At 38.1% G+C, this 19,050-nt stretch overlaps 2 protein-coding genes across 2 annotated transcripts; both read left to right on the top strand.

Moving 5' to 3' along the window:
• The first annotated feature begins 1,113 nt into the window (after positions 1-1,113).
• On the top strand, positions 1,114-2,613 carry LOC145089359 (uncharacterized). Its single transcript, XM_079027804.1, has 6 exons — positions 1,114-1,286; positions 1,330-1,421; positions 1,537-1,674; positions 1,753-1,921; positions 2,264-2,355; positions 2,444-2,613. The coding sequence occupies exons 1-6, from the start codon at positions 1,114-1,116 to the stop codon at positions 2,611-2,613; spliced, it is 834 nt and encodes a 277-aa protein (XP_078883930.1).
• A 1,547-nt stretch (positions 2,614-4,160) lies between these two features.
• On the top strand, positions 4,161-4,858 carry LOC145089358 (uncharacterized). The gene is made up of 2 exons (XM_079027803.1): positions 4,161-4,392; positions 4,512-4,858. The coding sequence occupies exons 1-2, from the start codon at positions 4,161-4,163 to the stop codon at positions 4,856-4,858; spliced, it is 579 nt and encodes a 192-aa protein (XP_078883929.1).
• Positions 4,859-19,050: the final 14,192 nt, after the last annotated feature.

Raw genomic sequence — 19,050 nt, 5'->3', positions numbered from 1 at the left:
GACTGGCCGGTTCAACTGGGAACCGGTCGTGGTTCCGGTTCTTTCTACCCAAAAAACCGGTCATCCCTTAAACTGGAAAAAACCACTGGTTTTTCTCGACCCGTGATCCAACCGTTCTGGTTCAACCGCATTGAGAACCGGTTTTATTAAATATATATTTTTTTGTTTTCTACTTTTCTCAAAAATCATCGAAAAAAAGGGCAAAACAGAAAAACACGCTATCGGCTATCTCAATGTCTCAGTTGATTGAAGAGTACCCATTTGCTAGCCAAAATCTTAACCTAATGACAATGTTGACTAACACAATCGACGAGTGAAGACCTCCGATTTTTAGTTCTCCTTGGTCGAAATCTTCATAGTGACACAGGGGAGTAAGAATTTTTTTCCGATTTGTGCTCCACCAGCGATTCATCACAGTAACGCCTTCCGATTTCCACCACAGTCAGACTTCTATAAAACAAAGGTAAATTAAGCAACACTCAACACTTCCTATTAGGCTAGGCTATCACTAAAAGTAAATGGCAATATATGGCTCCTGTTTTGTTTTAGGGTCGGGACAATTTTCAGAAAACATTTGGTCTTCTTAGGAGCTTTTGTATAGTTAATGTTAGCTTAGCTAACTCACTTTGAGGGTTAGTTCATAGCTGAAGCAAACAAGATAATGAGATTCTAAATCAATATTTGTAGTAACAACATGTTGTATCTATTTGAAGATAATGAGATAATGTTGTATCTGTTTGTAGTAACAACATGTTGTATCCGTTTGAAGTTTTTGGATTATCAATAATTTATGATTGTCTCAAGAAAGCTTTTGTATTGTTTACATTTATGATTTTTAAGATTGTTTAACATGTTTATTTGTTTAGGATTATCAATAATTTGATATAAATGTAACATTGGTTGTTTGTGTTTCTGTTATAGACTTATAGTATAGATTATGAGCACTCCTGGTTCGAGTTCCAATCCATCTGAAGAAGCACAGTAGAATACCGCCCCATTACAAACTTCTACTCAACCAAATGTTCGAGCAAAAAAGGATCCCGCTTGGAGGTTTATTACTCAACTTGATGGTGGAGGCAGAAAAAGGCATATTTTTGTACTTTTTGTAAAAAAATGTATAACGGTGGAGGTATCAATAGAATGAAACAACACCTTGCTGGAGTGACATGTGCTATTTCAGCATGTCTGAGTTGTCCAGGAGATATAAAGTTTGTCATTAAAAGTTCATTGGATGATAATGCCAAAAAAAAGAGAAACGTGCCGGTGTGCTTGGTGATACTTCGGAGGTGAATGTAGATAACATGTATGATGTTGATGATGATGTTCAAGCACTCACCCAACAATCAACTCAACAAAAGATGGAAAGAGAAAAGCTCCTCCTACCTCTCAAACACAAACCGTGCCACCTTTTTTCAAAGGAGGTATGCATGATCCATCTCAACCATCGATTAAGGCAACATTGCAAAGTAAGGAAAGGTGGCATGATACAGATTTAGCTCTTGCTATATGTCGTGAATTCTCCCCTTTTCCAAATAGGAATGAGCAAAGTCGCTAGTATGGGTCATGGATACATGGGGCCTTCATATCATGCTATGCATGTCACTTTGTTGAAAGATGCAAAAGAGTCTGTACAACTTATAGTTGATTCTTATAGACGTTACTGGGCAGAAGATGGTTGTATAATTATGGGTGATGGGTGGCGGGATACAATATAAAGGCCCATTATCAATTTCATGGTGTATTGTGTAAAAGGAATCTCCTTCATTAAATCAGTTGATGCATCAAATATTAAGAGTAATGCTCAAACATTATGCAACTTATTTAGTGAGATTGTTCAGATTGTTGGTTGTCAGAATGTCGTTCATTTGGTCACTGATAATGCTACAAACTATAAGGCTGCAGGAAGATTGTTATGTGAGAAGTAACTGTCCATTGTTTGGTTTCCTTGTGCAGCACACTGCATGAACTTGATTATGCAGGACATGTCGGAGATGCATGAAGTCGCTGATTTGGTTACACTTGCATCGAGGGTTAAAGTTTTTGTTTACATCCACAAATGGCCATTAAATTGGTTAAGAAAAAGACCAGGTTGGACATAGATTATTCGTCCGGGTGCCACTCGTTTTGATACTGCATTTATTGCATTGAAGAGTTTGTGTGATCACAAACATGATTTACAAACTATGGTCACATCCCCGGATTATAAGAAAGTGATTAGATAAGAAAAAGAAAAAGAAGTTAAGCTTATCATATTGAATGACAGCTTTTGGAATAATTGTACTATCATAGTAAAAGTGATGACCCCAATGTTGAGACTCTTACATATCTGTGATTCGGATGAGAAGTCGACTTTAGGTATAATTTTTTATTATATTTTTTAATGATGTTTACAAATATATTATCATTTTTATTATTTTAATTGATGTTTTTTTTCTTTTTTAAGGTTATGTATACGAAGGGATGTATAGGGAAAAAAAAGGAATTAAGAAACTTTTTCGCAACAACAGAGAGTTGTACACCCCGTATACTAACATCATTAAAAATCGGTGGGATAGGATGTTGCGTAAGAGTCTTCATGCTGCTGCTTATTGGTTGAATCCAATATTTCAATAAGATCAAGAAAAATTTTCTAAGAAATCAGAGGTGGTTGGGGGGCTATGGATATGATTGAGCGTTATAGTAGTGCTGGTACTGTGGATGGTCTAACTCTCATGGACCAACTAAAGTTGTCTCGTGAGCATGAGGGTACTTTTGGTAGAAAACTTGCTCTCGCTTCTCGCAATACTACTCATCCATGTAACTTTTTTTTTTCAAAATATTATTAATAGTGAATTATAGTAAAAATATTATTAGTGAGTTATAGTAAAAATATTATAATATTATTTTGTTATTTTCCAATAGATGAATGGTGGAAATTACATGATGGAGATGCTCCGGAATTGCAAAAATTTGCAATTCGAATTTTAAGCCAAACTGCTGCTTCTTCCGGATGTGAGATGAATTGGAGTGTCTTTGAGAGAATCCACACTAAAAGAAGGAATCGGTTGGAGCATTAAAGGCTTAATGATCTTGTTTATGTTCATTATAATTTGCGTCTACAAAATAGGTAACTTATACTTTCAAACTCTTTTTTCACTTTCTTTATTTATGTGTAAAACATAATAATAAATTTTTCTAGGCTCAAGGATTACAAAAAGTCTTATGATCCGATCGATTATGAAAGTATTGATAAAATCGAGTTTTGGGTGGTTGATGAAATACCGGAAGGTGAACTAAATTATAATGAATTGGAAAATATGATTGAAGAAGAACCACCAAATTACAATGAATCAACAATGTTTGAATCCCAAGCTTCTCAAGGTTAGTATTTTATGTTATTCTATCAATATTTTGTTATTCTTGTATTTGAGTCTTAGTTTTCCTAAAACTGAATTTGTATTTGATATTGAAGATGATGAAGAAGATGACGATGGAGTTGCGTTATAAGAAATTGAGATGGATTCTTTTAGATGAAAATTAAATTGTGATTGAAGTTTGAATTTTGATACGTTTCACGGTATTTTGATGTTTTTGTGTTGAACTTTGTTTTTTTTAAAGACTAGAATCATGATGTGGAAAATTATTTTCATGGTACTTTGTATGTTTGGTACTTTTATTTAATTTTCAAAACTTATGTTTGTTGGTATGTTTGGCTTAAAGTTTATTTTTGTATTTTTTGGAATATTTTAAAATTTTAAATACAATAATAATGTAATAATGACGTCATTTGGTTCATCCGTTTTTTGACCGGTCCGACCGGTTGAACCAGTTGACCCATCGACCCGGTATGGCGGCCGGTTCGATGTTCGGTCCAGTTTTGAAAACCTTGGTGTAAACGTGAAAGCTTCGAATCTAAACCATCCTTACGAAATACATACATTCGAACTAACATACATACTTCAAATCTTAACAAGCTACTATAGACTTCGACACCTCACAACTAATTTCGAACTCAACAGATTTTAAATGAAAACAATTCCACACATTATATACATTGTTTTTCCCACAAACTTCAGTTAGTTGTTGTGGAAGTTGCAAAGGAACATGATGATATTGAAGCATTCTTTGAACAACTAGTTTTGGTGGTTACTGTCGTTTGTGGGTCTTGTAAGTGAAAAGATATGATACGAGAGATGCAAAAAGAAAGAGTGACAGTTGAAATTGGTATTGGTGAAACTGAAACAGGAAGATGGTTGAATCAAAAGATTTCTCTTGTTCGAGCTGGAGATACTAGATGGGGTTCAGATTTTAGAAAACTTGTAAGTTTGTTGAATTTGTTTGCAGAAGTTGTTGCGATCCTTAAATATGTCAAACAGGAGGGGTCTACGTTATTTAACCGTAATCAAGAAAACGGTATTTTGTCATATTTCAAGACACTTGGTTTCATGTTTCTTTTACACTTGATGTTGGAAATTCTATGCCTCACAAATACCTTTTCAAAGTATCTTAAAAAAGATCAAGTTATTTGGAAGCAACTTTGTTAGTAAAAGGGACAAAGAAAGCATTGCTGGTTTTTAGAAAATATGGGTTTCCACAAATTTGGAAGAAGGTATGTGCTTTTTGTGAAAACCATAGTATTAGAATTATGGACATGTTGGAATATTATGTTACCCCTCCAAATCATAAGACCAATAAGACTAATCAACATCATTTTGAAGTTGTGATTTTTAAAGCAATTTTGGATATGAAAAATCAAGATTTTGGGGATAGATTTAGTGAAGTTGGCATGGAGTTGATGGAGAACATGGCGGCGTCGAGTCATTGTGACTCATTTTCTAGTTTTAATAAAGCAAAGTTGTTAAAGCTAAGCGAGATATAAAAAAACGATTTTGACGATTCAGAAAGGGCGCAACTTAATGGGCAACTTGATATCTATTATCACTCTTTGCTCCATGACGAAAGATTTTTCAATTTGAAGGGAACTACAGACCTCTCTTGTTTGTTGGTGGAAATTTAGAAGCACCTATCTTTTCAATTGGTTTATAGATTATTAAAATTAACTTTGGTTTTACCCATCGCAACCGCAATCGTTAAACGATGTTTTTTTGCAATGAAGTTCTTGAAGACCGATTTATGTAATAAAATACGTGACAATTTTATGAATGATGCTTTGATTTTCGTGTTGAAAAGGAAGCACTATAAATGTGAAGACTGAAAATGTAATTACCTGTTTTCGGAAAATGTAGAGCAAAGAGGTGAACTTTAAAACGTAACTTTGTTATGGAATTTGAACTTTATATCTAGTGAAATTATGGTTTTTTTTTCTTATTGTATATTACACACAAAAAAAATTATGGGATACCCATTTATTTTGACCTTGGCTCCGCCACTGATTGTAAATGATTGTCTCTACACGAACAAATTGCCCGTTTATGTTAATAATGAATTTGCTTTGGCAAATTATGGATCTTTTAAATTAAATTGGTAATTGAGGAGAAAAATGATGTTTTTAGATCTCAATTAGAGATTTGAATCATGATAGATTAAGGTTGAGAAGCGGAAACAATGTACTTTTGAAACACATAAATAGATTTTTTAAAGGGTGATTATGTAATTTAACCACTTTTTGATGTGTATTTGGAAAAAGTAATCAATTTTTTTTTGTAGACATTCCGGACCAAGATTATTTTTTTGGACTAACTCCGGAATGACATTCCAGATTCCGGATTAAAATTCAGGAATATGCACAATACATTGAAATGATAAAGAATGCCTAATTTCGGAGTACTATTTATATTCTTGACTAAAATTTCAGATTTCGAAAAATAAAAACTTTAGAATTTCAATATTCTTATATAGACGACATGGCAGGCTTTCACCTCCCTGGAGACCCTTACTTCCCCAATCAGGGGAATGGGGTTGGATCGAGGAAGACTAAGAAGAAGACCCTGAGGAACCCATGGAGCATCCCGAAGAGCCGAAAGAGTTTGAAGAAGAGGACTTCGATGAAGAAATTGAGGAAGATGACGATGAATCAGATGCAGAGTCTGAAGTTATCAACCCTCCCTACATGACAAGGGTACCGCCACATAGAATGGGCTACAATGGCTCTACACTTTCTTGGGTTGACGATATTGACAGATGGGGCCGACGCTAGGGTTAACAACCACCATTTGGGATGAACCGAGGTTTCTACAACCTCCATCATGGAGGACTAGCGGATCGCGCACTCCCTGTCGTTGTCAGGCGTATTAGGGACATTGGTGACCTGGCTCAAGTGACCGGCAACCTGGTAATGCAAATGCTGGCGGCTATGCAGGTTATAAATGCTCGCACGTGAGACCTGGAGCGAGACTTCTATCCAATGGAACGACTCATGGAAGACCTTGCCACTGCACGAACGGAGGTCATGGAATACCAGGAAAGGCATGCCACTTTGGAGGAGCGTATGCGGATCACCAAACACAGATTAGCCAAGCTTCAGGGCGCGTCTACCACGTCTTCAGCACCACCAGACCCTAATCATCACGGATAGTACCCGTTTACTCGCTATCGTATTGATTTTCCTTCGTGCACTACTCTATGTACTACCGACTGCATGATTAAGTGATTACACTACTCATGGAGTCATTACACTGTCAGATTTTATTTTCATGTATTGTGTGCCTTATGAAGGCAAATTTTCATGTACTCAAAAGATTATTATCAATGAAAAAGGGATATATATTTTCTCATGATGTATTGCCCGTTATGTGCTCTATTACTATTATTACATGCTGATTTTATGCACACACTTGCTTATATACAACCAAATCACTGACACTATTCTATAATCAAGATATGATGAAACAAAAATACATTGGATACTCATTATCCTTCTGTTCCATGATAGAAAGATGCCGAGGAGACCGATTCGTAAAAATAACAACGCAACACCCCCCCCAGTCGGAGATGAACTCTACGGACTTCCAAGAGGCAGTTTCAGCCACAATGAAAGCGGCTCTAGCCCACATTCAAAACGGAAATAATGGTAGTGGGAATGGCCAAGGGACAAGAAGCTCCCACCAAGAGATGAATCAAGGACCTGTAATGGTCTGTACCTACAAGGACTTTTCCAATGCAAGACCCTGCACTTTAAACGACACTCGAGGAGTCATCGCCTTGAAGTAATGGATCGAAAAGGTTGAATCAATATTTGAAATATGTGAATGTTCAGAAGGGAGTAAGGTGAAATTTGCGGCCTGCACATTTATCGACCATGCATTGTCATGGTGGAACGGTCACATCGAGGCCATGAAACTCCCCGTTGCAAACGCCATGTCCTGGGAAGAACTCATGGAGATACTAATCGCTGAGTACTATCCCCGAGGGGGGGTACAAAAATTTGAGCAAGAACTGTGAAACCTTACGGTGCAGAACTCGGACATTGATGCGTACATCTCGAGGTTTGGCGAACTAGCTCTTTTTTGTCCTGGTATGATTACGTCCGAGGGAAAGAAGGTCGAACGATTCATTTGGGGGTTGACGCCTCCCATTCAAGTTAATGTGATTGCCTCAAAGCCTGAGACCTATGACAGTGCAAAGCGCCTAGCCAAGAAGCTTTATGACTACACCGATAAGAAAAGTACTAAGACGACCGAGGGAGAAAGAAAACAAGAAGGAGGGAACAAGTAGAACTAGGAGAACAAGTGTAAAGGGTGATAGAATTCAGGGCCATCCAAGAAACCACAGACTGTAGTGGTCCATTCTCCTACTGCTCCAGCCGTACCGGTCCTAACCGCCCCAGCCTCAACCACAACAGCGCCAACAAAGTCAAACGTGGGTTCCAATCCCAAATGTGACAAGTGTAATTACCACCACTTAGGGGCATGCAAGGACTTCCCATGCACCAACTGCAATCGAAAAGGGTACACTGTCCGATATTGCAGGATGCCTCCAAAACAAAATAGGCAGCCCAATGACAATAACGTCGGAGCCAGGCGTGCATGTTATGGATGCGGAGAAACCAGCCATTTTAAACTCAACTACCCCAAGAACAACAATCAGAACGCAGGAAGGGTCCTAACCATGGGGCAAGCGGAGGCGGTGCAAGATCTAACCATGGTGATTGGTACGTTTCCCCTCAACAACTCTTATGTGTGCGTTTTATTTGATAGTAGTGCTAAGCGGAGCTTAGTAAGTCACAGATTCAAACACATACTCAATCAAAATCCCCACAAATTGAACAAAACTTTTACGGTCGAAATGGCCAACGGTAAACAGAATCAACCAATGATATCTACGTAGGGTGCATACTAACATTAAATAATCACACATTTCCAATCGATTTGATGCCTGCTAATATTAGGAGCTTTGATGTAATTGTTGGCATGGATTGGTTAAGTCTCCACCATGCTGAAATTATGTGTCACGAGAAGGCCGTTCGCCTTCATCTTTCCAACAACAAAACCCTAACAATTTATGGCGATAAACCTGGCACAAACCTCCGACTCATTTCTTGCATCCAAGCACAAAATTGCTTGCACAAAAAGAATCACGCCTTCCTTGCTCATGTCGTGGATAAGACAAAGGAAGAGAAAAACATTAACGATATTCCAGAAGTACGTGACTTTCCCGACATATTTCCCGAGGATTTTCCAGGAGTCCCTCCTGAGTGCCAGGTTGAATTTCAAATCGATCTAGTACCTGGAGCCACTCCGATCGCCAAGTCACCCTACAGATTGGCTCCTGCCGACATGCAAGAGTTATCTAGCCAACTAAGCGAACTTCTCAACAAAGGATTCATCATGCCGAGCTTTTCACCTTGGGGCGCTTCGGTCCTGTTTGTCAAAAAGAAAGACGGATCTTTCAGAATGTGTATCGATTATTGAGAGTTAAACAAGCTTACAGTCAAGAATCGATACCCACTCCCTCGAATCGATGATCTATTCGACCAGCTCCAAGGAGCCATCTACTTCTCAAGATAGATCTGAGGTCCGAATACCACCAACTAAGATTCCGAGAGGAGGATATCCCAAAGACTGCTTTCCGAACCCGTTATGGGCATTTCGAATTCGTAGTCATGCCTTTTGGTCTCATAAATGCACCCACAACCTTATGGACCTGATGAACCGAGTCTGTCGGCCGTTTTTCGACAACTTTGTGATTGTTTTCATCGATGTATACTCGTTTACTCTCAAAGTAAGGAAGAGCACAACCAACGTTTATGACAAATTTTGGGAACCTTGAAAGTGGAGAAACTTTACGCAAAGTTCTCCAAATGCTAGTTTTCGATTCGTAGAATGGAATTCTTGGGACATGTAGTAAGTGAAGAGGGAATACTTGTGGACCTTACCAAGATTAAGGCTATCGAGGGCTAGGTAACCCCAAGAACCCTAATCGAAATCCGACTATTTTTAGGCCTTGCTGGTTATTACCGAAGGTTCATCCAATTTTTTTCCAAAATCTCCATGCCTCTCACAACTCTCACCCAGAAGGGTGTATCTTTCCATTGGAATGAAAAACAAGAAGATGCCTTCCAAACCCTAAAACAAGCCCTCTGCAGTGCTCTAGTGCTGTCCTTACCAGAGGAAATGGAAGACTTCATAGTATATTGCAATGCTTCTAATCAAGGGTTAGGTTGTGTGCCTATGCAACATAGAAAGGTGATAGCTTACGCATCTAGGCAAGTAAAGACCCATGAAGTAAACTACACAACTCACAATCTCGAGCTTGGAGCTGTGGTCTATGCCTTAAAGATTTGGAGGTACTACCTATATGGTACAAGGTGCACCATTTTCACAGACCACAAGAGCCTCTAGCAGATTCTGAATCAGAAGGAATTAAACGTGAGACAACGGAGATGGATTGAACTACTAAACGACTACGAGTACTCAGGTCGCCGAGTGCGAAATCAAGAACCACCTAGGTAAGGCGAATGTGGTAGCCGATGCCTTAAGCTGAAGGGAGTACTCAGGTCGCCGAGTAAAGACGCTAACAGTGACCGTCCACTCCCTTCTATCCTCACAAATCAAAGAGGCACAACAGGAAGCCTTGAAGCCAGAAAACGTCGCCAATGAGGCATTATCCGGAATGGAAAAGAATCTGACAGTCAAGGAAAATGGAGCATATTACCTCACAGACCGAATCTGGACACCGAGGTTTGGTGGATTCCGAGATGTGATAATGAATAAGGCTCAAAAAACAAGGCACTCTATCCATCTGGGTTCCGATAAGATGTACCTGGATATCAAACAACATTATTGGTGACTGAATATGAAAGCGGAGATTACCATTTATGTAGACAAGTGTCTCACTTGTGCCAAAGTTAAAGTGGAATATCAGAAGCCCTCGGGTCTACTTCAACAACTCAAAATACCCGAGTGGAAATGGGAGAGGATAACAATGAACTTTATAACCAAATTACCCAAGACAGCAGACGGTCTGGATGCTATCTGGGTGATCGTTGACCGATTAACAAAATCCGTCCATTTCCTGCCAATAAAAGAGACGTACAAGATGGAAAGACTAACGCGAATATACCTGAAAGAGGTGGTGAGACTTCATGGAGCTCCCATATCTATTATTTCAGATCGAGATAGTAGATTCACCTTTCGTTTTTGGCAGTCGATCCAGAAAGCATTGGGAACCCAACTGGATATGAGCACTGCCTACGACCCTTAGACTGATGGCCAAAGCAAACGAACTATTCAGACTCTAGAACTATTCAGACTTTTGGCAAAACCTGGGATACCCACCTACCGCTAGTTGAATTTGCATATATATATATCAATAGCTACCATACGAGTGTAAGAGTCACTCCCTTTGAGGCCTTGTATGGCCGGAAGTGCAGATCGCCCCTTTGTTGGGCTGAAGTGGGTGACACCCAACTGGAAAAAGGGCAATCACCGAGCAGGACCCTTACAGGACTAGAAATTATTCGAGAAACAACAGAGAAGATAATCCAAATCAAATCCCGATTCTAAGCATCGCGTGACCGACAAAAGAGTTACGCTGAAAAACTAAGAAAACCTCTTGGATTCCAAGTTGGAGATCGAGTGCTATTAAAGGTCTCTCCCCGGAAAGGGGTTATCCGTTTTGGGAAACGAGAAAAATTAAACATGCGATACATCGAACCATTCCAGATTCTTTCCCGATTTGGTCCGGTGGCCTATAAGCTGCAACTACCTTCGGTGCTCAGCAACATACACCCCGTATTCCACATATCAAATTTAAAAAAGTGCTTAATTGATGAGAACCTTGCCATTCCTCTAGAAGAGATTGAGATAAATGAGAATCTCCTCTTCGTCAAAGAACAGGTCGAGATAATGGATTCGGAAGTGAATCGCACGAAACAGAGTTGCATTCCGTTTGTGAAGGTTCGATGGAATGCTAAGTGTGGACCGGAATTCTCTTGGGAACGCGAGGACCAGATGAAGCAGAAGTAATCTCACTTATTCTCACGTTCATGATCCTACCTTTCAAAATAATTTCGGGACGAAATTCCCTCTTACGGGGTATGATGTCGCAACTAGCATTTTTAGCTAGGAAATTATGTCCTCATGTAAACATCGACTATTGTAAGACTTTTACTAACACGTTAAAATATACATTATGGTTCCTAGTGAAACATGTATTGTTATAATGCAAAGCATATATGTCTCTCAATCTCTCCCAAATCTCTCTATGTATCTCAAATCTCTCCCAAATTCCCCTATGTAGTATCCTTAGTCGAAACCAACTCAAAACAAAAGGAGAAAACTTGAAAGAGCAAGCTCATTTAGGAACCCCTAAAGTGACTCCAGACCCTCCCACCCGGGCAATCTTGCTTCGAAACCATCTTGATCTGAAACCTCCTGTTTTGCTCCGGAATGCCTCGCATACTCCGAAAGATTTCACAGCTTCAGATCTTCTAGGAGAACTGGACAGCTTCGCACTTCAAATCGGAAGCTTTCGTTGCCTCGGAACCCTCGCAGCCTCGGAAGGAAATGGTTGCGGATAAGAGCTGACTTCAGAACTAATGGCTTGACTCCGAAACGTGAGGATTTACTCTAGAACCTCTTGAATCCACTCCGGAACCTGAGAAGGACTTTGAAACTCATGGTTTGACTCTGGAACTCACCATTTGACTCTGAATTTTAGACCATTTCGAGCCATTTCGTCATTTTAAGATATTTTGACATCGGGAATTCCACTAAACTCGTGTTTTTCATAACTTAGACCCCTTAAACCCCTATTTTATGCCAAATTTGAATATTTAAAACATAATTACACAAAATAAATATTGATAATTATAAAGGGATTAATTTAAACCATAAAGGGATCAGAGGGTTTGACTTAATGAATTGATTTAATGTCCTATTTCCCATGCAATTCACAGTAACCCATGCAATACCCACCAAATAACAAGGTTTGAACCATCTGATTTCCATGAACCTATTCCCCCCTTTTCTTTTATCCCCTTAAAGCAACGATAGTGGGAGAGTTTTAAACTTCAGCATTTCTCTCACTTCTCTCATATTCTCTCCAATACTTCTCTCAAAAGTAAGAACAAGGATCTTGCTAAAGGCTTGACTTCTCAAGTTCTCCTTAGAGTTTTTAAGTAAGTTTTTCCACTCATCTAGTGTTTTATATATATAAACTTCAAGATAAATTCACATTATTTCACCCATAATAATGTGTGATAAAAACTCTTAGGACAATATTCCTTCTAAGGAAGTTCCTCAGCTAATCCAAGAGTCTAGGCTTGAGATCTCCACCCCAACACTCCAACCAACTCATCAACCAACTCAAGGTGACCTTTATACCCCTATTTTTTGAGTTTTTATTGTTTTTGTGGGAGAATACAAGTCAAAGTCTTGTTTAAATATTAATATATTTTCTTGTTATGCATGTATGCTAAGTTATATGTGCTACAGTTATGAAAACTCCAAGAACTCGAAATCTTGAGCAAGTCTCAAGAGTTTGAACCATATTTCACAAACTATGTATAGAATCAAGAACTAGTATGTTACAAAGTATAAGTCACAAATCTTTATGATAAAAACCGTAAGTATTTACTTCTAGAATCACATAAACAATTTTATTGGAAGAAATGGACCACTTTCAATGAAGGACCATTATTGCCAAGATCAATAATATTGGGTCATTTTTGACAAGCCTGATTTAAAAAGGAGTATTTTCTATAAACGAAAACGAAATATCCAGTCAACAAGTCCATTAATGTTATTTAATAAGTCCATTAATCTTATTTATGTAATAAATAATGGATTACAATGATTTTGCACAAACACTTGTTAGTATTATAGTCAGACTCATCTTCATAGTACATATATATATATATATATATATATATATATATATATATATAAGAGTTATAACTAGAGTCTCCTAGAGGGGGAGCGAGAATTAGTGTATAGATCTATACAGGATTAACACCCCGCACCTTCGTTGTTCACTACAGCTAGACCGCCCAGTCTAGGGTGACAAATGTGTTAAACGAAACCGACGCCTGAAGAACGTCAGCACATGTCACACGCCAAAACCGAGAACGGCGGAAACGTTCTAGGGTGGAGGACGTCATGTAATGTATCACAACAATGCAAAGTAGTAAACAAGCAACAACATCATCCATTGCATTCATAGTATAAACTTTAATTACATTTGAGTTGATTCATAGTATAATTCTACAAAATGATTATTCAATAATAAAAGACGAGTCTTGATCGCTCCGTCTTCACAGAAATTGGTAGTCGTACCTGTCTATCTGTGTCCTGGGAATACAAGTTATTTTGAAAGCGAGTATCACCAATAATGCTGGTGAGTTCATAGGTATTTATGTGACTTTGATTTGTAAAGCTGTAAAGAAAGACCTGTAAATGTATGAAGGAAAGTTTGTAGCAACGAACATGTTTGCAAGTGATTGTAAACGTTTGAAAACCCTAGAAAATCCCATATTTTCTACTAGTATGAATTGTAGTCCTCTACCAAGACTCGACTGTTTTGAATGTTTGTTTCAGAAATCCAATATTTGTTTATAAGTGGGTGGTAGTTTAAAAGACCTAAAATAAACTACCATGATGTTTTCATGTCATAAAATAGTAGATTTGTGTATAGTTATAATCACTAAGATATATGAAAACTCCGTAAATCAACGTGTTTTTAATACTCCATGTGAGTTTTATAACCATGCTATTGACACCGATGGCCTGTAACAACATTCTTCAGGCGTTGGAATGTTATGACATTTGTCACCCCAGACCTGCCGGTCTAACTGTAGCTAACAGTTTAGGTGCGGGATTGTCAATCCCGTATAGATCTATACACAAGTATCATGCTCCCCCTACAAGGGATTATGGTATATAATACAGGACTTAATAATGTATACTCGAAAGTACGTGAAGCGTCTCACAACCTAGTATAAAACAGATTTACGTATGAAAATGCCCATTTGTTTTTTATATGAAAATACCTTCTTGTTATGGTACTTGTAGTATATGAATATTTAGTATACTATCTCATGTAATTGTATTCCTTGAAATGGTACGTCTTGAAGTTGTATGCTTTTGAAATTGTATGTCTTAAGATTGTATGCCTTTTAATTGTATATAATTGTATCTCTTCGCATAGTATGTAATGTATTTGTATGGACTCATGAATAGACTAAATCTTGTATGATTCTTGGTACTTGGAATGGTAAATAGTATATCTTAACTATACCTATTATAGTTACTAGTAGTGTGTGTGTATAATCGAAATATGCCTTTGCTACCCAAAGGTACTGAACCAACTGAATAGAATACTTTTATGTCTATATCTGTATACATGATATATATATATACATATACATATATATATATATATATATATATATATATATATATAACCATACATGTTTAGGCGTGCATTTGACAAATAAAATATAAAAGAAGTTTTGTATAACCTTTGAGAAGTTTAATAAATAATAAGAAGTGATGACTTAATGTCAGTTTATAAAACGGTTGGAAAGTAGTTTGTTTGATAAAAACAATTTTAAGTATAAGAAGACCTTTGTTTGAAAAACGATTCTAACAGTGTTCGAAAGGAAACATAAGGTATGTAAGACAGTTTGATAAAGAGTTTTTAACATGTAAAAATGTTTGTCGTAAACTATTATAGTTTTTCCAAAAGTTCGTTTCGTTTGTATAGTAAATCCTAGTGTGATGCTCGCTTGTTATGTAATGTGTAACTTTTTGTGGTGACATAATTGAACACATGTATTCAAGGTATACATAAACTGTTTGATTTGTATACGTATAACAACAAATTTAATTTCAACAGATAAGATGATATCGTGTTATGTTTTCCGTACGAAGGATTCCATATAATGGATATGGATCACATATGATTTCCTTGATAAAAATGAGTATTTAGTGAAACTTTGAGTTACACACGATAATAATCGTGTGTTTACTTGTATCCCCCCCTTAAAAGTGTATATAAAAAGTATTGATAACACATTTAAAAATGTAGATTATAGGGGTATGAACTCACCGAAGAAGGCGCGTGATTTGAAGAAAACGAGATTTTCCTGGACGGCACCTCGACCAGAAAGTGACGAGATTTTCGGGAATCTCGGGGCTTTGGACTTTAGTCGGGGCTTGGATATGAAACCGGGAAGTCGGGATGTTGTCGGCACGAAAAACGAGGCGAAAATGTGAGAGAAATGAGGGAATTTAGTGAAAACAGCCGGCACCCTCGCAATCTATTTATAGGGGCTGAAGGTCCTCGGTACGCAGGGCGTACTTCGGACTTACGCGGGGCGTTCCTTGTACGCGAGGCGTACTCTGAAGGTACGCGGGGCGTTTGTTTGCGTCACTGCTTACCGCATCCTCAGGCGAAGTGTCTGGTCGACGTGGCTGATCCGGAGCCTTGTATCCGAGTACGCGGGGCGTACGAGGGTACGCAGGGCGTACTCCTTCGGATAAGACTTTGAAGTGCGTGCCAAGAACTTCTAAAATGCGTAACTTTCGCATACGAGCTCCGTTTTTGACGTTCTTTATATCCACGCGAAGGTGAGAAAATAATCTATAACTTTCATTTAGGCTCCGTCGGCTAATTTTGAATTTATTTTTAATTATATTTTAATTAATAGGTTGGGACACGATAACTTCGTTAAAAAACCATAACTTCTTTATCCGGCGTCCGTTTTCATCAGACTTTTTATTGTTATACTCCTATTGTCGGGCTGTTCAACTTTCGTTTAGGTTGTGTCGGCTAAAGATCGCTCGATCTCTATTTCGAGTTTTTAGCTGTCTACTGCTAGGTTAGAAACTTCGAAAAATCATAACTTCCTCATACGAAGTCAGATTTGGGCGTTCTTTTTATGCATGATCACGGTTTAATGAAATCTACGACTATCGTTTAGATACCTAAGGCTAAATGTTATTGTATTGAAACTTCGCGTTTTTCGCTTAATCGGTGTTGCCTGGTTTTGCCGAGAATCTTCGGTTGGTCATAACTTCTCCGTTATAACTCGGATTTTAGTGTTCTTTTTATGTACGAAAACCTTGATACGATTCCTACCACTTTATTTAACCCAAATACGATTTTAGGAAAGTTAAATGTCGGGTTGTCACAGCACAGGCACTCTGTCATATTAGTATGGTTATAACGACTCACTCAAAATATAACAGTTATTATTTAGAACTTTACACAAGTTACCCCTTTCGATTATAAACAACTATTATTTGGATACGTTAAATGAAGCTTTTACCAAACCAGTCTTAGGGTTTTAAGACTACTATTTTATACATCAGAAAATATACTTGAGTGGAAACAAGACTTACAACTATTTTGACAAGAAAATATTGGCTTTTCTGGTTTTTTAACTATCATAGATTTTTATATAGATGCTTCTGAACTCACCAACATATTTTATGTTGACGCTTTACAAACGATTTGTATTCTCAGGAAATTAGTAAGCATGTTAATGGAATGTGGATTCAATACTCTTTTGATGTAGTTTAGCATTTACTCAATTTTGCCTCTTTTGTGTGTTTCAAGTACATAAACAAGATGTAAAACAATGTAAGTTTTATATATTGATGTATGATGTTTGGATTTGCTATGATTCATTTATATTCAATTGTTATGATACTGCACAACGACGTAACCCGCCTCTGGACGTTTCTGTCGTTCTGGTCCGTGGGTGTGGAATTTTCCTTAGGCTTTGAAGTGGAGTATTGGGATCCACTTGATTCTTCTTCTTCATAAAAAAATCTTCAGTAACTCATCTGAATGCGTAGGCTGTTCAACTTCATTAACATCTAGATCAACAAGTCCAAACATCAGACTTGAGTTGACCTTAATTGCCTTGCCGTCATCGTTAGAGTCATGATATTCAGTAGTTGGAGGAGGCTGATATGGACCAATAGTATCTTGAAGATTCTGAGCTTGTTGCACCATGGCCTCCATTTTTTTTACGTCCATTCTTGAATCTGCAAGATATCATAACAGTTTTCGCGTTGTTCAATGTATCGGCCTAGTACTTAGCTAGGGTTTGAATATCTTTTTCCCGTTGCTGAAGTTGTTGAGTTTGCTGAGCTTTGTGTGCCTGAAAAGCCCTACGAAAAGCTTCATATTTCATGATTCCGGATTCAGTATTTGGTTGGTATTGAGTCCAAGAATCCTCAGAAAGATATCCGTCAAATACTTTAGTTCACACCGGGGTGTCCCCTGGGTTCGTGGATCCTGGCACACTAGTGCTCACCATGCATAAACCACTTGTATGTAATGGTGGTGGAGTAGGTTTTCCCAAGCTTCCTTGGTCTCCTTGACCTGTAGTCAAGTTTGGCCTCGGCTCGGTTCTGGCAAGAGCTAAAGAAGTGCCCTGCATTGGGTCATGTGTTTGCAGTGTTTGGGTTACAGAAAGAAGGATGTAGTGCAATTGCTCAGGTCCAAAGACGTGTAAGTGTGCTGCCCTGGAGACCTTAAGGAGACTTGTACCAATGATATCCTATTGTGATCCAAAAGTGGGTGTGTTTCCATGTTGTGATGAAATAGATACACTTTATGTATCTGAGTTGTGAGATAGGGTAGAAACGAATAAGCCTGTGGGGGCTCTAAGGACTACCGAAGTCTGTAGAGAGACCGTGGTATGAGTCCGGTCATGCATTTGGCTATGACTAGGGGTATGTTTGAGCTTTTTGCGTCTGAAAAGATCAGCGAAGTCGTGATAAGAGTCTTCAACAACATTGACAGGTATGTCTTGAGTTTTTGAGGGGGGGGGGGGGGGAGGAGCTTCATCTGAAGATTCAATGGTTCTGGACTTGCGTTTCTTTGAGGATGTCTCTCCCTTTTTGACAATATTACGGGGAGCTTTCTTGGAGGATACAACATTCTTGATGTGTTTGAGTTTTGGTTGACTAGATTGCTCTTCGGTATGAGGGACTGAAGTTGATATAGGAACAACGGTACTAGAAGGACATTGGATTTTGGTAGGGACGTGGATAGAATGACTAGGATGAGGCGGGGAGGAATGGTATGGGTCAATACCATCCATAGCCTTAATATGATTTGTAACTCCATGAGAATTGAGTCCAATAGACTCCAAAATGTGTCCAGGTAATCTCCTAAGGGGTCCAAAAATAGATTGATCTTTAGAGGCAGCGTACCTTTTAAGACTGCGAGTGACAAACAGGCTTGAATCATCTCCCATGTCAAGATTGGCTTGCTTGTGAAGATCAATGATTCAGAGTGACCAGAAAGGAGCAGATGTGAGCTCGATTGCACCTTCTTTAGGAGACTATTTGGGGATATATTGAATAAATTCATCCTAAAGTATTTGACCATATTTGACCGGATTCCCTGTAAATATACTCCCAAAAAATTCCATAAGCTTGATACCCATGTTATCAGTGTTGGATAAGGTGTCTAAGTCCATAACTGATTTGGTATATACTTGACCCAACCCGGCATGGTCCATTTGGGTTGCACTTCACCCGAACTATTTATGGATAATTTTATGAGAGTTATACACATATGTTTATTAATATATTATAAGTTATAATATATTAATATGAAGTCATGTTATTTAATTAGTCTTAGTCTTAA

The sequence above is a fragment of the Lactuca serriola genome, chromosome 2 (genome assembly GCF_051521515.1).
Source record: "Lactuca serriola cultivar US96UC23 chromosome 2, Lser_US96UC23_V15, whole genome shotgun sequence".
In the NCBI taxonomy this organism is placed as follows: Eukaryota; Viridiplantae; Streptophyta; class Magnoliopsida; order Asterales; family Asteraceae; genus Lactuca; species Lactuca serriola.
The sequence above is the reverse complement of the archived record's forward strand: the minus strand, read 5'-3'. Positions and strand labels throughout refer to the sequence as shown.